This window comes from Anser anser (assembly GCF_964211835.1).
Source record: "Anser anser genome assembly, chromosome: 1".
Taxonomy (NCBI): Eukaryota; Metazoa; Chordata; class Aves; order Anseriformes; family Anatidae; genus Anser; species Anser anser.
Genome location: NC_139720.1, coordinates 151,383,590 through 151,402,572, shown reverse-complemented (window position 1 = coordinate 151,402,572; position 18,983 = coordinate 151,383,590). Strand labels below are relative to the sequence as shown.

The window sequence follows — 18,983 nt, the reverse complement described above, 5'->3', positions numbered from 1 at the left end:
AAAGTGGAAAAAAATTAAAGCCCATCAATATTTCTGAAGAAAACTTCTCTTTGATTAACATGAACTGAAAGAACTTTCTGTCTTTTACAAAATAAATACATGAACTATCATGTTCAAAGATCAATTTATTTCATCATTCTTTTCAAGTGTAAATTTGAACTGTATCTGAATTAAATTATCAAACTGTGCATCTCTGTGTATGTAGACAATATCATTTAAAACAGTCTTGAATTTCTAGACTGAGTTTCAGTCATATATTCTTATTAGTATTTCCTGTGCAAAGTAGAAAACATCACTTAAGGAGAAATGAATTGTTATAGGATTTTTTTTAACTGTCATTATTCTGCTGCTCTGTAGAAAAAGATGTTTCAGCCGGCTTTTTCTCATTAACTGCATCCTTTATACCTGTCCTTTTCCTCAGACACAGACTGTTACATGTAAGTTCTAAGAGTACTTGGGCATGACAGAGCAGACAAGAAAACATAATTTGCACTTTTTGTATCTATTCCTCCAAAGGCATTCATTCAAAGTTATTCTCTGTGTGCAACAGCCTACATACAAACCCAAGAAGTTGAAAGGGCTTCTGAAAGACCTGACTTTTAAGTTTTCAGCTAAATTTTGGTGATTTGCCTTCTGATGTACCTTGCCTTTTTGCACAGGAAATTGCTAAATTATCATTTCTGTCATACAAAGTAGTACCTCTGAAGAGGAAATACTTAACTTCTAATAAACCAGATTGCAGCAAATCATATAGTTCTCAGAAAAGGATGTCTAAAAAGCCTTGCAAAATTTGTATTAACCAGCATATTTTCTTGCCTTGCCTTGAAAATGCAAAGTGTATCTGGCTGAATATATATATATATATATACATACATTTAACATTTTATGGAAAGAAACAAGTATATTATTTTTTATTTTATTTTATTTTAAATATTATTATTCCCATCCCATATTGTAATGAAACAGACAATTTCAGACTGAAAACATCAGTACCAGTTGTCAGGTTATTCAGATGGTGTATAACAAATCCATTCCTATTTTTATTGATATATAAGATTGAACAAGAAGAGGAATCCAAGACTGACATTTCCTGACAGTTTGTCTTGCCTGTTCTCTTATTGGCTGGTTTAGAAATAGGAGTGAGTAGAGGAGAAATTTTGTTATGGTCAAAAATTTCATTCAGGACAATGTAAAGAGTTGTTTCCTTAAAAAGTTCTGCTCTCAGTAAAAGACTATTTTTTAAACTGAATGTAACAGGTAGAAAAATTGCACATCAGCACTATGCTAATGCTACATATTTAGTATAGTTCACACCAAAATAAATAAATAAGATAAAGGAAACCACCTAAAAAAATATTCATGTTGTTTCTGATTTTTTAACTTAGTTACAGATTCAAAATGATGTATTTTCCTTGAGGAAAATAAGGAAAAAAAAAATAATCTTCTGAAATGTTTTTCACTCTACTGTTACCAGCAAATTTAAAACACAGAACTTCTTCAATACTCAGGAGAACACTTAAAGGTGAGATAACTGATGAAAGCTTATGTTGTATGTTTCCTACTGAAGAATAAGCTTTGTGGGTCTGTCTTCAAACACCAGCTTCCATTGCAGGCTCTTTTCTTCTACAAAAAGCATTCCCTCTCAGCATGCTGTCTTCTGTGACTAGTTTTCTGATATTCACTAATTCCTATATACCATAGTAATGGACATTTTATCCAGTTACAAGAAATTTTCTAGGTTTCAAAATCTTGCAGTTTTTAGTATTACTCCATCTTTATCTTCTACTCATCTGCTTTATTTTATTACATCTATTTTATCCTTCTCATCTACTCCTGCTCTGAACTCATTGATATGTGGGACAGTAATTGCTACATGAAGGTCACAGAGCGAAGGCACACTTGAACAGACAGTACATTGCTAAATTCAGGACGTAACTTTGCTCTAATACACGTATGTTAATAATATATTACACTTTTAATAACAGAAAGAAATCATAGTTTACAAAGGACAAGGTTTATAGGACAGAGGAAAGCAGGAGACAGTGAGACCCTTAGGGAATAAGTTACCATCCCTGATATTCTTGCAGAAAGAATCAGGGATACAGCTGAGGAGATTTCATCTCAGAGTATCACATGGAGTGCTTGAATTCAGTAACTGAGTGAAAGAGATGTATTTCTCTAGTTATACCATTTCATATGGCGTATAAACCTGGAAATACCTTCTTGTTGTTGTAATCATTTTTTTACTGTATTACAAGAGTGGTTTTTTTTTTCTTGTTATATATTTTCTATTTTTAGAGTTGTTTGTGAGTCTAAAGAATTTTGTGACAGTTCTTTCAACTCTTCAGATTATATTATGAAGAAAAAGATTCTTCAATCTGTCCAGCTTGAAAATATCAGTCTAAAGAGAAAGAATTAAAAGCTCCTTTCTAGAAAATACTTTTTCAAGCCTCCGAGTGCACAGAAAATATATATTGACAATAGCTGATGGCAGCATAAATTGGCAGTGTCGTCCATCTATCCAGATGGAAGGAATGAAACAAAAGCCTGACACCCATCTACGGTGAGATGTGACCTAATATTAGATCTTCTTTGTGATGCCATCCTTCTGACCCAGTTCAGGCAACTTTACTGTGGAAGAACTTCTACCAACTGATTACTTCAACAGAAAACGTATGTTTTAATATACAGACACATCAGACACATCTCTCTCTATCTGAAATCTCTTGAAATCTTATATTTTAAACCTTTCAAGAGGCTCATTTTCATGAATAAAACTCATTATTCAGTTAAATTGACTGTACTTTCTCCTTACTATTTTTTTTCCTTCTGTTTCTCTAGAATTATTTTTTCAACCAACATTTGAGGTATCCTGTATGAGCTTATCAGGAGGATAAAGCAGCAATCTGTGAAACAGGAAAACCTGAAGTAAGACAAATCTTTGAGTAAACTTAACTAGAAAGGTTACAGTAAAATTGGGAGACAGGAACAGGAAGTGAATAACACTAGATTGATCAAGTCAGCTAGGGGGCTGTTAGCAAATACCATAACTATTTGGAGCAGAAAAGCAGAATTTCTATAGCACCACAGAAAACAAATTGGAGTTCTGTCCTGGTTTTGGCTAGGATAGAGTTAATTTTCCTCCTAGTAGCTGGTATGGTGCTGTGTTTGGGATTCAGGATGAGAATAATGTTGATACCATGCTGATGTTTTAGTTGTTGCAAAGCAATGCTTACACAAAGCCAAGGACTTTTCATCTTCTCGCTCTGCCCTGCCAGTGGGCAGACTGGGGGTGTAGCGGGAGCTGGGAGGGGACAAAATCAGGACAGCTGACCCAATTTGGCCAAAGAGATATTCCATACCATATGACGTCATGCTGAACAATTAATATGGGGGGACTAGTGGGGGTGGGGGGTATCAGCAGCTCGGGGATAGGCTGGGCATTGGTCAGACGGTGGCGAGCAATTGTATTGTGCATCACTTGTTTTGTACACATTGTTAGTAGTAGTACTATTATCATTATTATTATTATTATTTTCCTTTCTTTTCTGTCCTAATAAACTATATTTATCTCAACCCACAGGCTTTCATTTCTTTCTGGTTCTCTCCCCCATCCCAGAGAGGGAGAGGAAAGGGTGAGCAAACAGCTGTGTGGTGCCTAGCTGCCGTCCAGCTTAAACCACAACAAGTACTTATTTACATCCTCCACACTGAACATGCATCAGGCTCTTTACACTAATTTGAGTTACTTGGTAATAGTCAACAGGATGTCACAAGTCTTTTATTCCTCACAGCATGTCTCCTTACTCTGCTTACTAACAGAGAATCACTGTTCTTAACCTGTCATCATTTATTTGTAAATATGTGATATACATCTACCATATAACAAAAATAGCAGACCATTGTTCATATTGAATGTGTTACTTTTTTATCAATATTAATGCTCAATCTGCTGATTAATCAAGTTATGTAATTAGTGTGTAAACCTCATCTGTAATGGCTGACAGTATTGGAATCTATAACAAGCATGTAGCATTACAAATTAGCATTTATTTTGTGGTGTTTATTGGGTTACAAACTAGAAGAAGGAGAAAATTAAATATAGCATTCATAATCAGTTTTATAGAACTAAATCTACCTTTTCTAACTTTGCTTATCTTCTTTCTTGTCTTTCTTATGAGATGGTGCTGGTACGGTTTCAGTAGTTTTTTTTCTCTGTAATATTACTATAGACACATTTACAAAGATATACAGTTTAGGATAGCCATATTTTTCACTGTTTAAAAAAAAAACAACAAACAAACTCACTATTTTAAAAATTCTAACTTAATAAACATCCATACTATATAACTGTTGATAAATTGTTTTATAGGAGATGTTTTCAAGATTATATATTGGATTTGAGGTGGGTAGCACAGTTATAAAGTTTTTCTAGTATTATCAAGAAGTGGTATAGATTAGCAAAATCTTTTTTTTCCTGTGCATTAATTAGAAACTTTCACCAGAGAGACTGCTCTAATGGGGAAACAGACACCAGACTGGCAACAACAAAACTGAAAAGAAAAAAAAAAAATAGTCTGATCTGAAATGTTGACAGAGCGTATTGGTAAACTCACGTTGCCAGGTGAGATACCTGGCAATGAATTTTGAATCATAGCATGAAGTAATTTAAAAATATCTGAAAGTGTGGCAAAACACCATCTGCGCGTGTTGTCATTGCTTTATTAACTGTAATCACCGCCATCAAGAAAAAGTAGCATACCTGCTTATCTTGCAGCAAAGCTCCCTTGAAACTCTGTCACCACAAAAGCATAAGCCGGTCACATTAATGACATCATTCAAGGCTTTGGCTTTGCTAATATGAAGCAATATTAGTAAAAATGACTAGAATTTTCCAGAATGTGAGTGCTCATCATTGCCATTAATTTAAATAGAACTCAATGATTCTGCAGAATTTCTGGAAACTAAATTTTTTGTACATACATAAAGGTTAGAGGCCTTTTTGAATAAATCAGGTTTGAATAAATTGCAATAAAGAACCTGATTCTGCTCTACTAATCACTAAGTACAGTTTTTAAGACTATTTCAGAAGGTTAAACTGGAGAAAGTAGCATGTTCTGTGACAGTAAGAAAAAATATATCTTAGAGACTGTTGGAGATAATAAAATCTTCATAAGGACATCATTCTACTATGGCTTTGAAGAAATGTTTATACATTTGCCATAGATTCTATATCAATAAATGTTACACGAAAATGTTAGAACCATAAATCTGAATTTGTATTTGTTATTCATGCCATATCTGTCATGGATTACTGTATTTGCATTAGTCCACGTCAAACAAAAAAACAAACAAACAAAAACAATACACAGTCCCAACCCAATAACAAAAAATCACAATAAAAATCATTCCTGTTAAGTACACTAAGAATTTATAGCTTCCAGTTTTAATTCTCCTATACACACCTAAAAAATAAGCTGCTTCATCTTGTACCAGGTTTGATTTATGGCATTCAAAGTAAATACAAGAATGAAAGACATGAATACTTGTTATCTCCTGGTAAATTATAGGCTTTCGCAAGCATGTATTTTATAGCCTAATGTTAAGAATTATAAATATAAAACACTATAAAAGCTTTGTCACTGATCACCCAGAGGACTTAAGAAAGACTATTCCTAGCAACTGCTGGGTCTTTAACTAGAGGTCAAGCAAAATTATATTGAAAGCCATAGGAAGACCTTCAAGTTGTCACGTACCAGATTACTTTTTGGAGATTTTTCTGTTTACAATAACAGAATGGCATGAATGTCAATACAGATATTGCTATGTAAGATGATATCAAAAGGATATTGTGAATACACAAGTGAATAGGAAACATAAGACACGAATCTCATGGAAATTCTTTAATATCCTAAATGTGTTTGTTTTTTGCTTGTCTTCCTCAGTAAGCGTCAGGAAGCTGTGAAAAATATTTTCAGAGATTTGATAGCTTTTACCAGGCTCATATCTCCATTCTTAATGAAAAGCATGAAAAGAATCCTGCAGATTAAATGGGAAAAACTACAAGTGATTAGATGGGAAAAGAGACAGCAGCTCGTGGTGATAAGGACCTCTCTGGATAGCACTTCAGGGGAAAGCTGGTTGTGATTTTCTAGCATTTTTTTCCCACAATATCTATGTTGGCTAAAAACATATATGTAAGGGTTTTGACAAGCATGGGGTTTCCAGGAAAAAAAAAAAAAAAGTCAGAGAAGAAAATTCACTCCTGGACAGCAAATAGATTAGACACTCAGAAATTCTCTTTGGCCTTTAGGAGATCAAATTTGAAATTCATGGCAACACACACTATCAAATTGAACCTCATTCTCTTCTATTTCAATGAAATACCCTGTTAATTAATTGGCAGAAAATGTTTAACTTTGATAAAACTATTTTACTAAGCATGGAAATCACTCAGAGGAGCCCAAGTTTGAATTTTAACATTCACAGAATCACAAAATTGTTGAGATTGGAAGACACCTCTGGAGATCACCTTGTTGAATCTCCCTGCTCAGAGCAGGGTCAGCTACAGGTTGACCAGGGCCCTGTACAGCTGGGTTTTGAATATATTCAAGAAAGGAGACTGCACAACCCCTCTGGGAAACCTGTTCCTGTTTTCAAACACCCTTACGGTAAACTTTTATTAGGTTTAAGCAGAATTTCTCGCAGGCCAGTTTATGCCTATTGCCTCTTGCTTTTTTGTTGGCATCACTAGGAGTCTGGTTTATCTTCCTTACATACTCCATCACGCATTTATACACAGTGATAATAACTTAGAAAGCCTTCTTTTCTCCATGCTGAACAGTGCCATCTCCCTCAGCTTTCCCTTATATGACAGATACTCCAATCCCTTAATCATCTTTGTTGTCCCGTGCTGGACTTGCTCGAGTAAGTTTATGTCTGTCTTGTACTGATGAGTCTGTGAGTGGACCCAGCATTCCTGGTGTGTCTCACCAGTCCTGAGCACAGGGAAAAGACCAGCTCATTTAATCATCTGGCAACCTAAAAGAATTCTTTTTTGATGAAGAATATGAAGAAATTCTAAATCAAAATGTTTTGCTTGGATGGATAAATTTTCCCATAAAAATATTCAAATTAAGGACGTAGGATGACAGAGAATAAAAAAGAGGAGGGCAAGCAATTAAGATATTTTTAAGAGATCTGGAAACTGAATTTGGACTTTTTGAATTCAGCACAGTTTGAGTCAAGTCCTACAGAAACTAGCCTGAAATACAAAACAGCACAGGGTGTGGGTTACAAAATATGACTTCAAAACTTCTTCAGTCAGATAATGAGCTCCCTAGCAATATTCAAATTAACTGTTATACAAGATTTTTTTCTCTCTCTCTCTCAAGAGTTACATGGACATTATCTTTATTTATTTATTTTTATAGCAATTCTCATTCCAGTTTTCTAATTTTAGTCTTTTCATCAACTCTTAACAAAGTATAGAATTTTTGCATATAATTAACTTCCCTAATATATTTGATTCTATATCCAAAATAGAAAAAAAAATAGATAATTCTATTTCTTCTTTTAAATTCAGCTCTAAAGTTATAACTGAACCGTTTAACAAAAAAAATGTGAAACTGGGATAATTACATTCATAAATGTATTTTGAACCCTTAAGCACTAGTCTGCAGTTTTTATTTGATTTGCATCCTTGCAACCTTGTAAAAGGTTATTGCAGCATTGTAACAGCTCTGTTGCTTTTTTCTCCCCCCCCCCCATCCCCCCCCCAAAGAAATGAAATCTGAAACATAAGACGTCCTCCCTTCAGTAACCATGCAGAACATGTTCACTAACATGCAGGATAATAGATCAGGTTGGGCTCGTGTTTAAGAAAGTATTTTTGTATGCATAAGGAAGGTAGTCTGTGAACACATGTTGATTAATTCTCTGTGAGCAGTCTTGCTGGAGTCAGGTTCTACTTGAACTGTATGAAGTTGAAATTGCACATAAACCTTCATAAGATCAGAAATGAAAAGGATAAGTTATGCCTTATTTTCCAGGCTTTAAAGTACAGCAGCACATAAGTTGACCTTTCCCCATACATATGGCAACCGGATATGCGGCAGTACTGCTGCTTATTTCCTGACATTATTGCTTTTGTCACCACCTCTGCCTCCCTCACTGCTGCTCTGATTGCTAGCATTTATGTTGGTGACAGGAGCAGTGGCAACAGACACAGCAGCAGGCAGCATCAATCTGTGAGATATATCTTCATTGTAGATGTTCTTTGGAAAGAGATTGTCTTCCATAGAGTAGAATATGAAGAGTTAGATGTGCAATACAGAAAAAGAGCAATCAATATGTACTCCACAGAAATTCCTTAAAAAACAGATGAGAGAAATGTAGCATGAAATGTAGGTTATGTCTGGTATTCATGTTCTTCTAACCATTTTTAATATGTTAGCATATACTATATAAAGCCATAAAATTGCCTTTGCCATCTTCATCATTTTTGTTTGCATGTTGGAACAACTTATTCCCAAGGAAGAAAGTGCCAAAGGGAAAGAATTATTTATTTTCACTAAAACCATTTATGAACTCTCCAATGGAAAGATAAAGGAAGAGCCAACTGTGCTGCAAATGCCCAAAAATAATTTCATAATTTCATCTATTTTCCTGTTCTTAGACTACAAAAAAAAAAAAAAAAAAGAAAAAAAAAGTCATTCTTTTCCTCCAAGGAATACTTTAAGGAATACTTTTTTTTTTTTCCTGATTTATTTTTTCCCCACACTTAATGCAAAGGCATTTGCTAAAAGGTCCTATCTTGAATTGAGTAAAAGCTCTGAAGTTGGAGCCTCATACAATATTGTAGCCCCATCTGAATCAAACAGGTGACATTTTCTGGCTTAGTACAGTGGTTTTCTTTGTCATCTTTATGTGTTCATGGGTGACTGGCATTTATAGCCCCTTACGTCCTCATGGCCACTGTAACAAACTATTTTTAGGCTACATTTTGCTCAAAATCAATTAACCAAAACTACATACAGCAGTGCAAAGGAAAAAAAAAAAAAAAAGAGCAAGAAGTTGAGCAGGTTTATGGAAAACTATAAATTTTAAGGTTAAAATTTCTTTTAAAAACATCACTAAAACCAGCAAATTTCACAAAGTAATTGTAGTTCTGCACTATTTCCTTTTGCAAATTCTTATGGAAAGAAGAAACATTTCTCAGAACTCTGCCCAAGTATTACAGAGAGCCACAAATTACTTACACAGACCAGAGAACGATTAACTACCCTTACCCTTGGCATCAGTCCACTTCATTTAGTCTGAGAAATGAGAGCTTATACTTCCAGCTAGTAGTTATAGAAAGGTTTTCCTCCTCTACTTTAAAGCAGTCACACTGTTGTTAGCAATCAAAGACAGTTGCTACCTGGCTTGCATAAGTACTAGTGCTGGTAATTATAGCACTCTCTTTCTCCTTTCCTACCAGGAACCTAAGTATTCTGTAGCCTGAGAAGTAGAAGAAAGGAAAGAATTATGTACAGAAATGAGGGCAGGGAGGGAGTCCCAGGAGGGAGAGATGAAAACAAAAGACGCTTATGATTTCTAAGAGTTTGAGACAACAAATGTAAATCAAAACTAGGCATTTTTCTAAATACTTGAAACAGATAAGGTTGTGTTTCCACAGTCTGTAATTACCGTACCTGTTAAATAGAACACCTGAAACCAAGAGAAGGGGGATCAAGGTACCTGAAGTGCTGGAACCCACATTCTAAGCCATTACCTCCTGGAGGTTTAGAATGACCGTGGTTAACAGTATGGCAATTCACAACTAGTAGAATTGAAAATACTATTTTGATAAGTAAGAGACTCCTCCCTTCAATGATTTAAAAAAATAAAAATAGAAATAAAAATCTACTACCAGCTACAGCTTCAGTCTTACTTAGTTTTGGAAGTAAACTTTAGAAATATTGTTTCCAAATGGTAACAGATGTAAATAAATTATAAAGTCATTCATTATAGGGTGATTCTTATATGAAAAAAAAAATACAAAGAGGGGGGAACTCCCTTGGTAAAAGTAATAATAACCTAGACTGTCTTTGACATTATACTTCAATGTGTAGCTTCACTATTACATGTGCAAGGCCACATACAGAATGCAAGCGAGCAAAGCTTGTAAGTTGAAGAAAAATCTTTTTTTTTAGGTCAAGGCAGTATAGATGGAAAAAATGCTTTTGGGCAAATATGCCTTTCTTCAGGTCTGAAACAGAGGGAACAGCTACAATTCTCAATCAGAATTTGTCAGTTTAGCAAACAACGTGCTAATAAAATGTCCACTGAAAGAAAAGGTGATTGGTAACAATAGAATAACAGGGATGTTGAAGGGAAAAGGAGCAAAGAAATGAGGGAAAGAGATATGATAAAAAGTTTAAGAGAAAGACAGAGACATAAAACAAGCTGTCAGGGAGGAGGGAAGTATGCTTTTAGAGATATTAAATATTTTTAGAGATATTACCTATTCATTCAGTGGTTTTTGTTTGTTTGTTTTGTTAAATGTTTCTTCTTAATTTGTGATAGCTACAAGAATACCATGTCTAATACATGATATCCAGTACAGCTGCTTAGGTAAAAAAAAAAAATGCTATTACATTTCAAGTGCTGCTACTGGCTCTGAAGGCATGGGCAAGGCTTTCCTAAATTTCATGTATTGTGTCTGCCTCTTAAGACCTTCATTAGCCAGAATTTTTAGAAAAGTTTTAGAATTGACCTTGCACTATACTAATTAATGGTCCCAAATGTACACGAAGTGTATTCTCAGGTGCATTTCTTGGTTGTCATTAAAATCTTTTCTTTATCTGAAACCTGAAGGAGGTCATTGATTTTCATCACAGATATCAATCATGATTCCTACAAATTCTTGGATAAATGAAAGGAAGCACCTCAAACAATATAACATTTCTTCTGGACACATTTTTGTGTATATGTTCTGTGGTTGGCAAAGAAGGCTGGGAATTATCCCCCCTTAATGTGGTAAACCCCAGGTTTATTATGATAAATAATTATGATATGCCTCTGAGAAACAGCCATGGAAAGGTTGAGAGCTTGTGAGTGAAAGTTAAGGACCACACCAATAAAGGACACCTTGTGGTCAGGGTCTACTATATGGCACCTGATCGAAGGGAGCCTGTTGATAAGGCCTTCTTGCTTCAACCACAAGAAACGTCACACTTGCATGCTCTCATCCTGATGGGGGACTTCAACAACCTGCATGTCTGCTGGAAAAGCCACAAAGCAGGCTGTAAGCAATCCAGGAGACTCCTGGTGTGTGTTGAGGATAACTTCCTGGTCCAGGTATTAGGCAAACCAAGCAGAGGAGAAGTGTTACTGGACCAGGTGCTCACCAATGCTGATGAACTCATTAAAGGAGTTAAGATCAGAGGCAGTCTGGGCTACAGTGACCACGCCCTGATTGAGTTTGTGATTTTGAGGAATGTGAGCCTGGTGAGGAGCAAAGTCAGGACCCTGAACTTCTGAAGAGCAAACTTTGAGCTATTTAAAGACCTTGTGGATGAGATCCCTTGGAACACTGTCCTTAGGGACAGAGCAGCTGAGCAACTCTTTAAGGACATTTTCCTTACACCACAAGAACTCTCCATCGCCCTGTGTAAGAGAACAGGCAGGGAGGGCAAAAAAAGGGATTGGCTGAGCAAGGACCTGTTGGTCAAACTGAGGTGCAAGAAGGAAATGCACAGGCAGTGGAAGCAGGGACATGTGGCCAGGGAAGAGTACAGGAATGCCGACTGGATGCGCAGAGGTGGGAAAGCCAAGAGGAAAGCCAAGGCACAGATGGAACTGAGCTTGGCAAGGGATGCAAATAACAAGAAGGGATTCTATAGGTACATCGGCCAGAAAGGAAAGGTCAAGGAGAGTGTACCCCCTTGGATAGATGAGAAGGGAGAACTGGTAACAACAAACATGGAGAAGGCTGAAATACTCAGCAACTTCTTTGCTTCAGCCTTCACTGTCAGTCAGGCTTCCCACATCTCTCGTTTCCCTGAACCTGTAGATGAAGGCTGGGGGAGCACAGTTCCTCCCACAGTAAGCAAAGAGCAGGTTCAACACCACCTGATGAAACTGAACAGGCACATGTCTATGGGGCCTGATGACATGTACCCCAGAGTCCTGAGGCAACTGGCTGATGGAGTTGCCAAACCTCTCTCTGTCATATTTGAAAAGTCATTAGAGTCGGGTGAAGTCCCTGGTGACTGGAAAAAGTGAAACATCACTCCCATTTTTTAAAAGGGTAAAAAGGAAAATCTGGGGAACTACTAACTGGTGAGTCTCACCTCTGTGTCCGGAAAGATCATGGAAATGATCCTCCTTCAAGCAATGGTAAAGCATATGCAAGACAAAGAGGTGACCTGAGACGGCCAGCATGACTTCTCCAAGGGCAAATTGTGCCTGACCAATCTGGTGACCTTCTATGATGGAGTGTCTGCCTCAGTTGACAAGGGAAGACTGATCAACGTCATCTACCTGGACTTCTGTAAGGCCTTGGACACAGTCCCATATGACATCCTGATCTCCAAATTGTAGAGAGATGGATTTGAAGGGTGGATAAGGAATCGGATTGAAGGTTGCACCCAGAGAGTGGTGGTCAATGGCTCTATGTCCAGGTGCATGCCGGGGACAAGTGGTGTCCCTCAGGGGTCTGTCCTGGGACCAGTACTGTGTAATACCTTCATCAATGACATAGACAGTGGGATCGAGTACACCCTCAGCAAGTTTGCAGATGGTACCAAGTTGGGTGGTGCAATTCATACCAAAGAAGGAAGAGATGACATTCAAAGGCACCTGGACAGACTAGAGAAGTAGGCCCATGTGAACCAAATGAGGTTCAACGATTCCAAGTGCAAGGTGCTGCACCTGGGTCAAGGCAATCCCAGACAGGAGTACAGACTGGGAGAAGAACTCATTGAGAGCAGCCCTGCAGAGAGAGACTTGGGAGTTCTACTGGATGAAAAGCTTGACATGAACCATCAGTGTGCACTTACAGCCCAGAAGGTGAACTGCATCCTGGGCCGCATCAAAAGGGGTCTGATCAGCAGACTGAGGGAGGTGACTGTCCCCCTTTACTCTGCCCTTGTGAGGCCCTACATTGAGTACTGTGTTCAGGTCTGTGGCCCCCTGAATAAGAAGATGTGGATCTGTTAGAATGGGTCCAGAAGTGGATCTCAAAGCTGATCAGAGCGCTGGAGTACCTCTCCTATGAAGAAAGGCTGAGAGCTGGGTCTGTTCAGTCTAAAGAAGAGAAGGCTCCTGGGTGACCTTATTGCAACTTTTCAATACTTAAAGGGAGCTTATAAAAAAGGTGGAGGGAGACATTTTACTCAATCAAATAATGACAGGACAAGGGAGAAAGGTTTTAAACTAAAAGAGGAGAGATTTAGATTAGAGGTTAGAAGGAAATTCTTCACTCAGAGGGTGGTGAGGCACTGGAACAGGTTGCCCAGAGAAGTTGTGCATGCCCCATACCTGAAGGTGTTCAAGGCCAGGTTGGATTGGGCCCTGAGCAACCTGATCTAGTGGGTGGCATCCCTGCCCATGGAAGGAGGGTTGGAACTAGGTAGTCTTTAAGGTTCCTTCCAAACAGAGCTGTTCTGTGATATTATTCTATGGTAACTCTACACTATTTTTCTTCACATTTTTTTTTGCTGATAATAGGAATAGTGTTTTGCTCACAGGTTAACATCCTTTATGTGATTAGCTTCTACTTTTTTAATGAGCTCATACATATTGCAGTAATTGGTATACTGTATATCTGTCTGTCACAATGTTCATTTTGTTACTTTAATAAAATTATATAATATTTTATATATATATAATATCAGTAATAAGAAATTACCTTCTAAGACTCTGTTTAATTTTACTGTATGCCCTGTTGCTCAGATCAATTTCGGTGAAGAGGAAAGTATCCTTCTTCTCATGTCTTGACTGCTGCCAATACCTATGAGGTCATGATAAAGACAGGGATGGGATCAAAATTATGTCTCCTCCATTTAAAACACTATAATTGTCCTCTACTCAATGATTATTTAAGATAAATTCATGTTTTCTCTTCATAATTTACCATGTCAAATGCAGATATCTAGAGTAGCATGAAATAAAGTACATTTCAGACGTGTTTTTGTGGACTAAAAAGGAAATGAGTGGTTAGTGCAGATGTATATTTCTATGTTATATGCATTGTCATATGGTCAGTTGGACTCGGTCTCTGATTTCCAGGCCAATACTGATCCCAGAATTTTGAGGAAACCTTAAAAAAAATTACACCCTTAAAATATTGTGTGCAAACTATACCTGGAGCTTCAAATTTTACCTGTTGCGATGGTCTTAGAAGTCCACATTACTATGTTATATACATATATATATGATATACAACTTTATGCAATATACATAGTGACTTTTGCGGTGATTTTGCAATACACATTTCAACTATTAATTTTTGAGCTATACTGACATGAAATTTTTATTGCTTATTCCCAGGAGTATTCTCTTTGTTATGAAACAAGACATAACGTTTTCATTTTACAAGTCTTTAATCTTTAACTTGCAATCAGACTTGCACAGTATTTCAGAGATATTTTTCCTGAAGTTTCCATTTCTATGATTTAAAAAGTATGAAGTAAAATTTCTTTGATTTCTGGGATTAATTAATTAATATGGATTTTTTTCAGCTTTATTAGGATAAAATCCTGGTCTACTAAGGACAAGCGCAAAAGTAAAATATTTAATTTTTCTATGTATCATTATTTGCGCTTACATTAATAAAACTACCAATTCAGTCTGTTTAGTAGCTGAAAAGAAGTTAAGTGGAATTCACATAAACTCCTTGCAATTGGGAAAAAAAAGTTTTCTATAAAATCAGGCTGTCAGAAGTAATACCAAGTCATACTGTATGCAGTAAATGTGTTCAAGTGACCAAGTATTTAACTAAATTAAAAGAAAAATATATGTTTTCAGATATAAATCATGTAGTGAATGTTTGGGGAATAATGCTAGTAATGTTTTAAATAATTAGGGTAGACTAATAATTCCCAGTATTCCTTTTAACAATGTGAACATGCAGCACCCAGAAAGATGCAATAATTGTTCTTAGAAGCAGTGTTTCCAGGGAGAAAATCATATTTATCTATAGGAAATGGCTGTTATTAGGAAATTCAGGCAATTACTGAATTAAGAGTACCTAGATTAGTAGCTGTGCAATAATGTCTGGATCCAAAGCACTTAGAAAAGAACCCATGTGAGCTGTGAATCTGCCAGCCATGCACACTTTCCCTTAGTAGTAAAATACTGAAAATACCAAGACATTACTTTAATATGTCATAATTTTAATATCAAGTCTGTCTGAGAGAATTCCACTCTAGTTTTCCATTAGAAAATAAAATAAAATAAAGTGAAACATGTTTCACATAAAAGTAAAACATTGACACATGTCTGTCAAATATCAGATCAAACCTTCTATGCAAAGCAGATGGCTGAGCTCCCAGTGAACACCTGCCACATCCCCCAGTCAACCACCCTGCCTGTCTGCAGACCAGTTTCCCACCCCACTTCCCCATTAGAGTTGGAGACACCTCAGACAGCTTTGTCAGCTGCATTATCATTATTTTTATTATTTTCCATTAGTGCTTCCATTTCTTTATATCATCAATTACCTAAGAAAATCACCTGTAAGGGTATAAATTACAATTAAAAATTTCATACAATAACTTTATATTTAAAAATAAATTATCATTATATTCAGTCATGTTGCATTAGTTGATTAAATACATTCAAAACAAAAACTTTTCTTCCTGTACTAAATGACTTCACTCTTATCATGGTATTTTGTCTATAATGAAATAGGAATTCATTCATGGTTTCTTTCTAATTCTAAGTGCTAAAACTGAGACGTCAAAATTCCTATACAGACAAAGTATACTGGATTTAAATTGTCTCTGAAATATTTTCTTATTTTTTCTTCTTTCAGACTTAATGATTTTTTCCTCTGGATATCTCATCAAGCAACTGTCTATACAAAAAAAAAAAAACACTATGGCACTCCTAAAAGCATTTCATTCACATAGCTTTTTTTTAAAAAAAAAAAAAAAAAACTTTTAGTTATTGACGTGTTTTGGTTTTTTTTTCAGCCTTCTGTGAGTCAAAAATAAAAACCAAATTTCTGAAATCATTTTTGAACAATATTGGAAGCAGCTGAGACTGAAAACAATGGATTTTCCAACAGCTAGGTACATTGGTTAGTAAATATGATCTAGAAAGCTGTGCAGGCCCAAAGAGGGATATGATCAACATCAAATCTTCTCTGTAAAATGTTTCAGAAAAAAATAGCAGTTTATTCTTCAAAATAAAGCCTATTTTATTTCCCCCATGTTCTCATCATAGGAAACAGTGTTATGTCTGAAAAACTGTGGTTTTTTTTGTTTGTTTGTTTTTATGTTATTTTGTAATATTCTGCTAAAATAAATAAATAATCTAGGTCCTTAATTCTTTGTACATATTCAGAAATTCAGCATTCTTGGCCTTACACTACAGAGGCCATGTTTACTTACTTACTTCATGCTTACTTTTCAATGCACGAAGGAAAGATTATACAATATACCTGCTATACTGTGCAATGGTTTGCTATTGAGACACCCAAGATTAACAGCAAACTTTATTCAGTTCTGCTTTCCAGCAACTCATGGCCATTATAATGAAAATGCTATTAAGAACTGGAAGAATACACTACACAGGAACCTGGATGCTGTGAATGCAACCCACTCTTCCAGACTGGAGGACAGAACAAGGAAATCATGACATTCTACAAAAAGAGCAAGCTAGAGGCATTCTCTCAAGAAGGAGAATGGGGGTGACTAGGTAGCAAAGTGAACAATATCATTTGAAAAGCAAACTGGTAATAAAAACAACTTTTCAAACACTTTATCCTTCTTAACATACTGCTGGATTTTTAAAAAGTTAGCTTTGCACTGAAAAAAGCTCCTAAAGACTTGAAAGGATCCTATAGATTATATTTATAGGATCCTACAAGTTATACAGGTGGTAAGACTCTGAAGTATATACTGAAGCACACACTCTACACACAGGGCAGGGTCTCAGAGAGGCTTAAATCAGTCCATTTTACTGTTACTGACTCTGTGTCAGAGTAAAAAGAAGTAATGTAGAAATGGGAATGCAAGATGATAAGGATGGTAGGATGCTAAGGACATATACACATGCATCTGAAATGCAGTGGTTAAAGAAAGTACTAAAAGATGATAGAGACTGATTTTACGCCCCTGCAAATAATTTATTATTTACACCTACTTCAGCTTCTGGCATGTATGGATCCCAGTCTGAAGCAATTTGCTTTTCCTTTGCCTTATACAGAAAAGCTATTTTATTAATTATAGACTGTGAATTGCATTGGGAAGCTAGGTTTAACAACGTGCATCGCTGCTGTGGTTTCCCAGCCAGGTCTTGGCATGAGAACCTTGCACTATGAGAAGACAGTTTGACCCTATAGGAATCAAAGCTTTGGACAGGAGCTCGGGGATGGATATACTCCCAGATCTAGCCTGAACATAGTGTTGTGATAGACAAGAGTATAGCAGTCCCTGGAAGATGAAAAAGCCTTTCACAATCTTGCAGCCATGTTGACGGGATTCAGATTTCTGAGAAACCTCAGTATCACGTCTTCGTATCAGTAAAATGAAGGTACTGCTATTTCCCTTGCATTGACCCTCTTTTTGTCTGTTTATAATTCGAGACAAGAAATTATACATAATGGTAAACCATCACCAAGACTAGCTTAAAGATATTTTAAATGTATCAGAGTTTGTTTCTAAAAACACAGCTTCTCAATGATAAGCTTAGCTTTCCAACAGCTGATTTAGGAAGCAGATGCATCACCATATAACTGACACTTATTCAAGATGTTTACGCTTTGTTTCAAGTGTGTTCTATTGCAAGAAACCATCAGTTTTCTTTTTTATTCTGTTAGATTTTCAGAGAAGTAATTTTCTTCTTTTTTCCTTGTGTCTCTTCTTCTGTTGATACTACACACTTCAGTTTAGCAGATGTTTTTTCTTACAACTTCCAAATGATTTCTATTCCCTAGCTGCTTGTTGTGGTGTTCCAGCTAATGACTTTCTTGAAGGAAGGTGGCCAAAACCTTGAAAAAATGTTTAGATCTGCCATAATTAAAAATCAATTTAGAAAATACTTTAATTTTAAATTCCAAAGCTCATGCTAATTCAAAATCCAGTCCCAGCTTAGATTCTACTACATTTAACTCCTCTGTAAAATACTAGGAAAAATGCATTATCAGTGATATGGACGGGTTGTTTGAGTGCAGTGTATTAATATGGCTCATTGAGAAATGCACAACATTAGTCATTTATCTCATATACCTCTTTTTAAAGCAAAATATAAAGAATATAAATGCATAAATCACTGGGGGTAAGGGATTAACCAGAAGGTAAAAGAAAAAAAAAAAGTTATATATAGCTGAAAATACATTGTAAAAGTTCTTCCTACAAAATAAAACTTGCAACCAGATAGGCAGTATGTGAGCCAATGAAATTCAAGAACAGTGCTCAAACTCAGTCTTTTCTATCTCCATTTGTAGCAGTTTGTACAAATGGAACCTCACTGAGATACAGTGCCGTTAGACCAGTCTAAACTAAAATTTTTTTCACAAATGTACAAAACATAGAATCATAGAATATCCCGAGTTGGAAGGGACCCACAAGGATCATCGAGTCCAACTCCTGGCACCACACAGGTCTACCCAAAAATTCAGACCATATGACTAAAAGCATAGTCCAAATGCTTCTTAAACTCTGATAGGCTTGGTGCTATGACTACATCCCTGGGCAGCCAGTTCCAGTGCGCGACAACAGAGATTATGAAGATCACAATAAAAATTAATCATACATATATGAAATTCT

General features: G+C 36.1%; 1 protein-coding gene across 5 annotated transcripts in view; it reads right to left on the bottom strand.

Annotated features, from left to right (window-relative positions):
- Positions 1-18,983, bottom strand: part of NALF1 (NALCN channel auxiliary factor 1) — a 517,684-nt gene that overhangs the window by 189,048 nt on the left and 309,653 nt on the right. For 4 of the 5 annotated variants that reach the window (XM_083845998.1, XM_083846001.1, XM_083846000.1 and 1 more), the window contains exon 3: positions 13,898-13,999. The exons of the other annotated variant lie outside the window; for it this stretch is intronic. In XM_083845998.1, the coding sequence (XP_083702124.1) occupies positions 13,898-13,999 (102 nt within the window). The remainder of the gene's footprint in view (positions 1-13,897; positions 14,000-18,983) is intronic. 5 annotated transcript variants of the gene reach the window in all.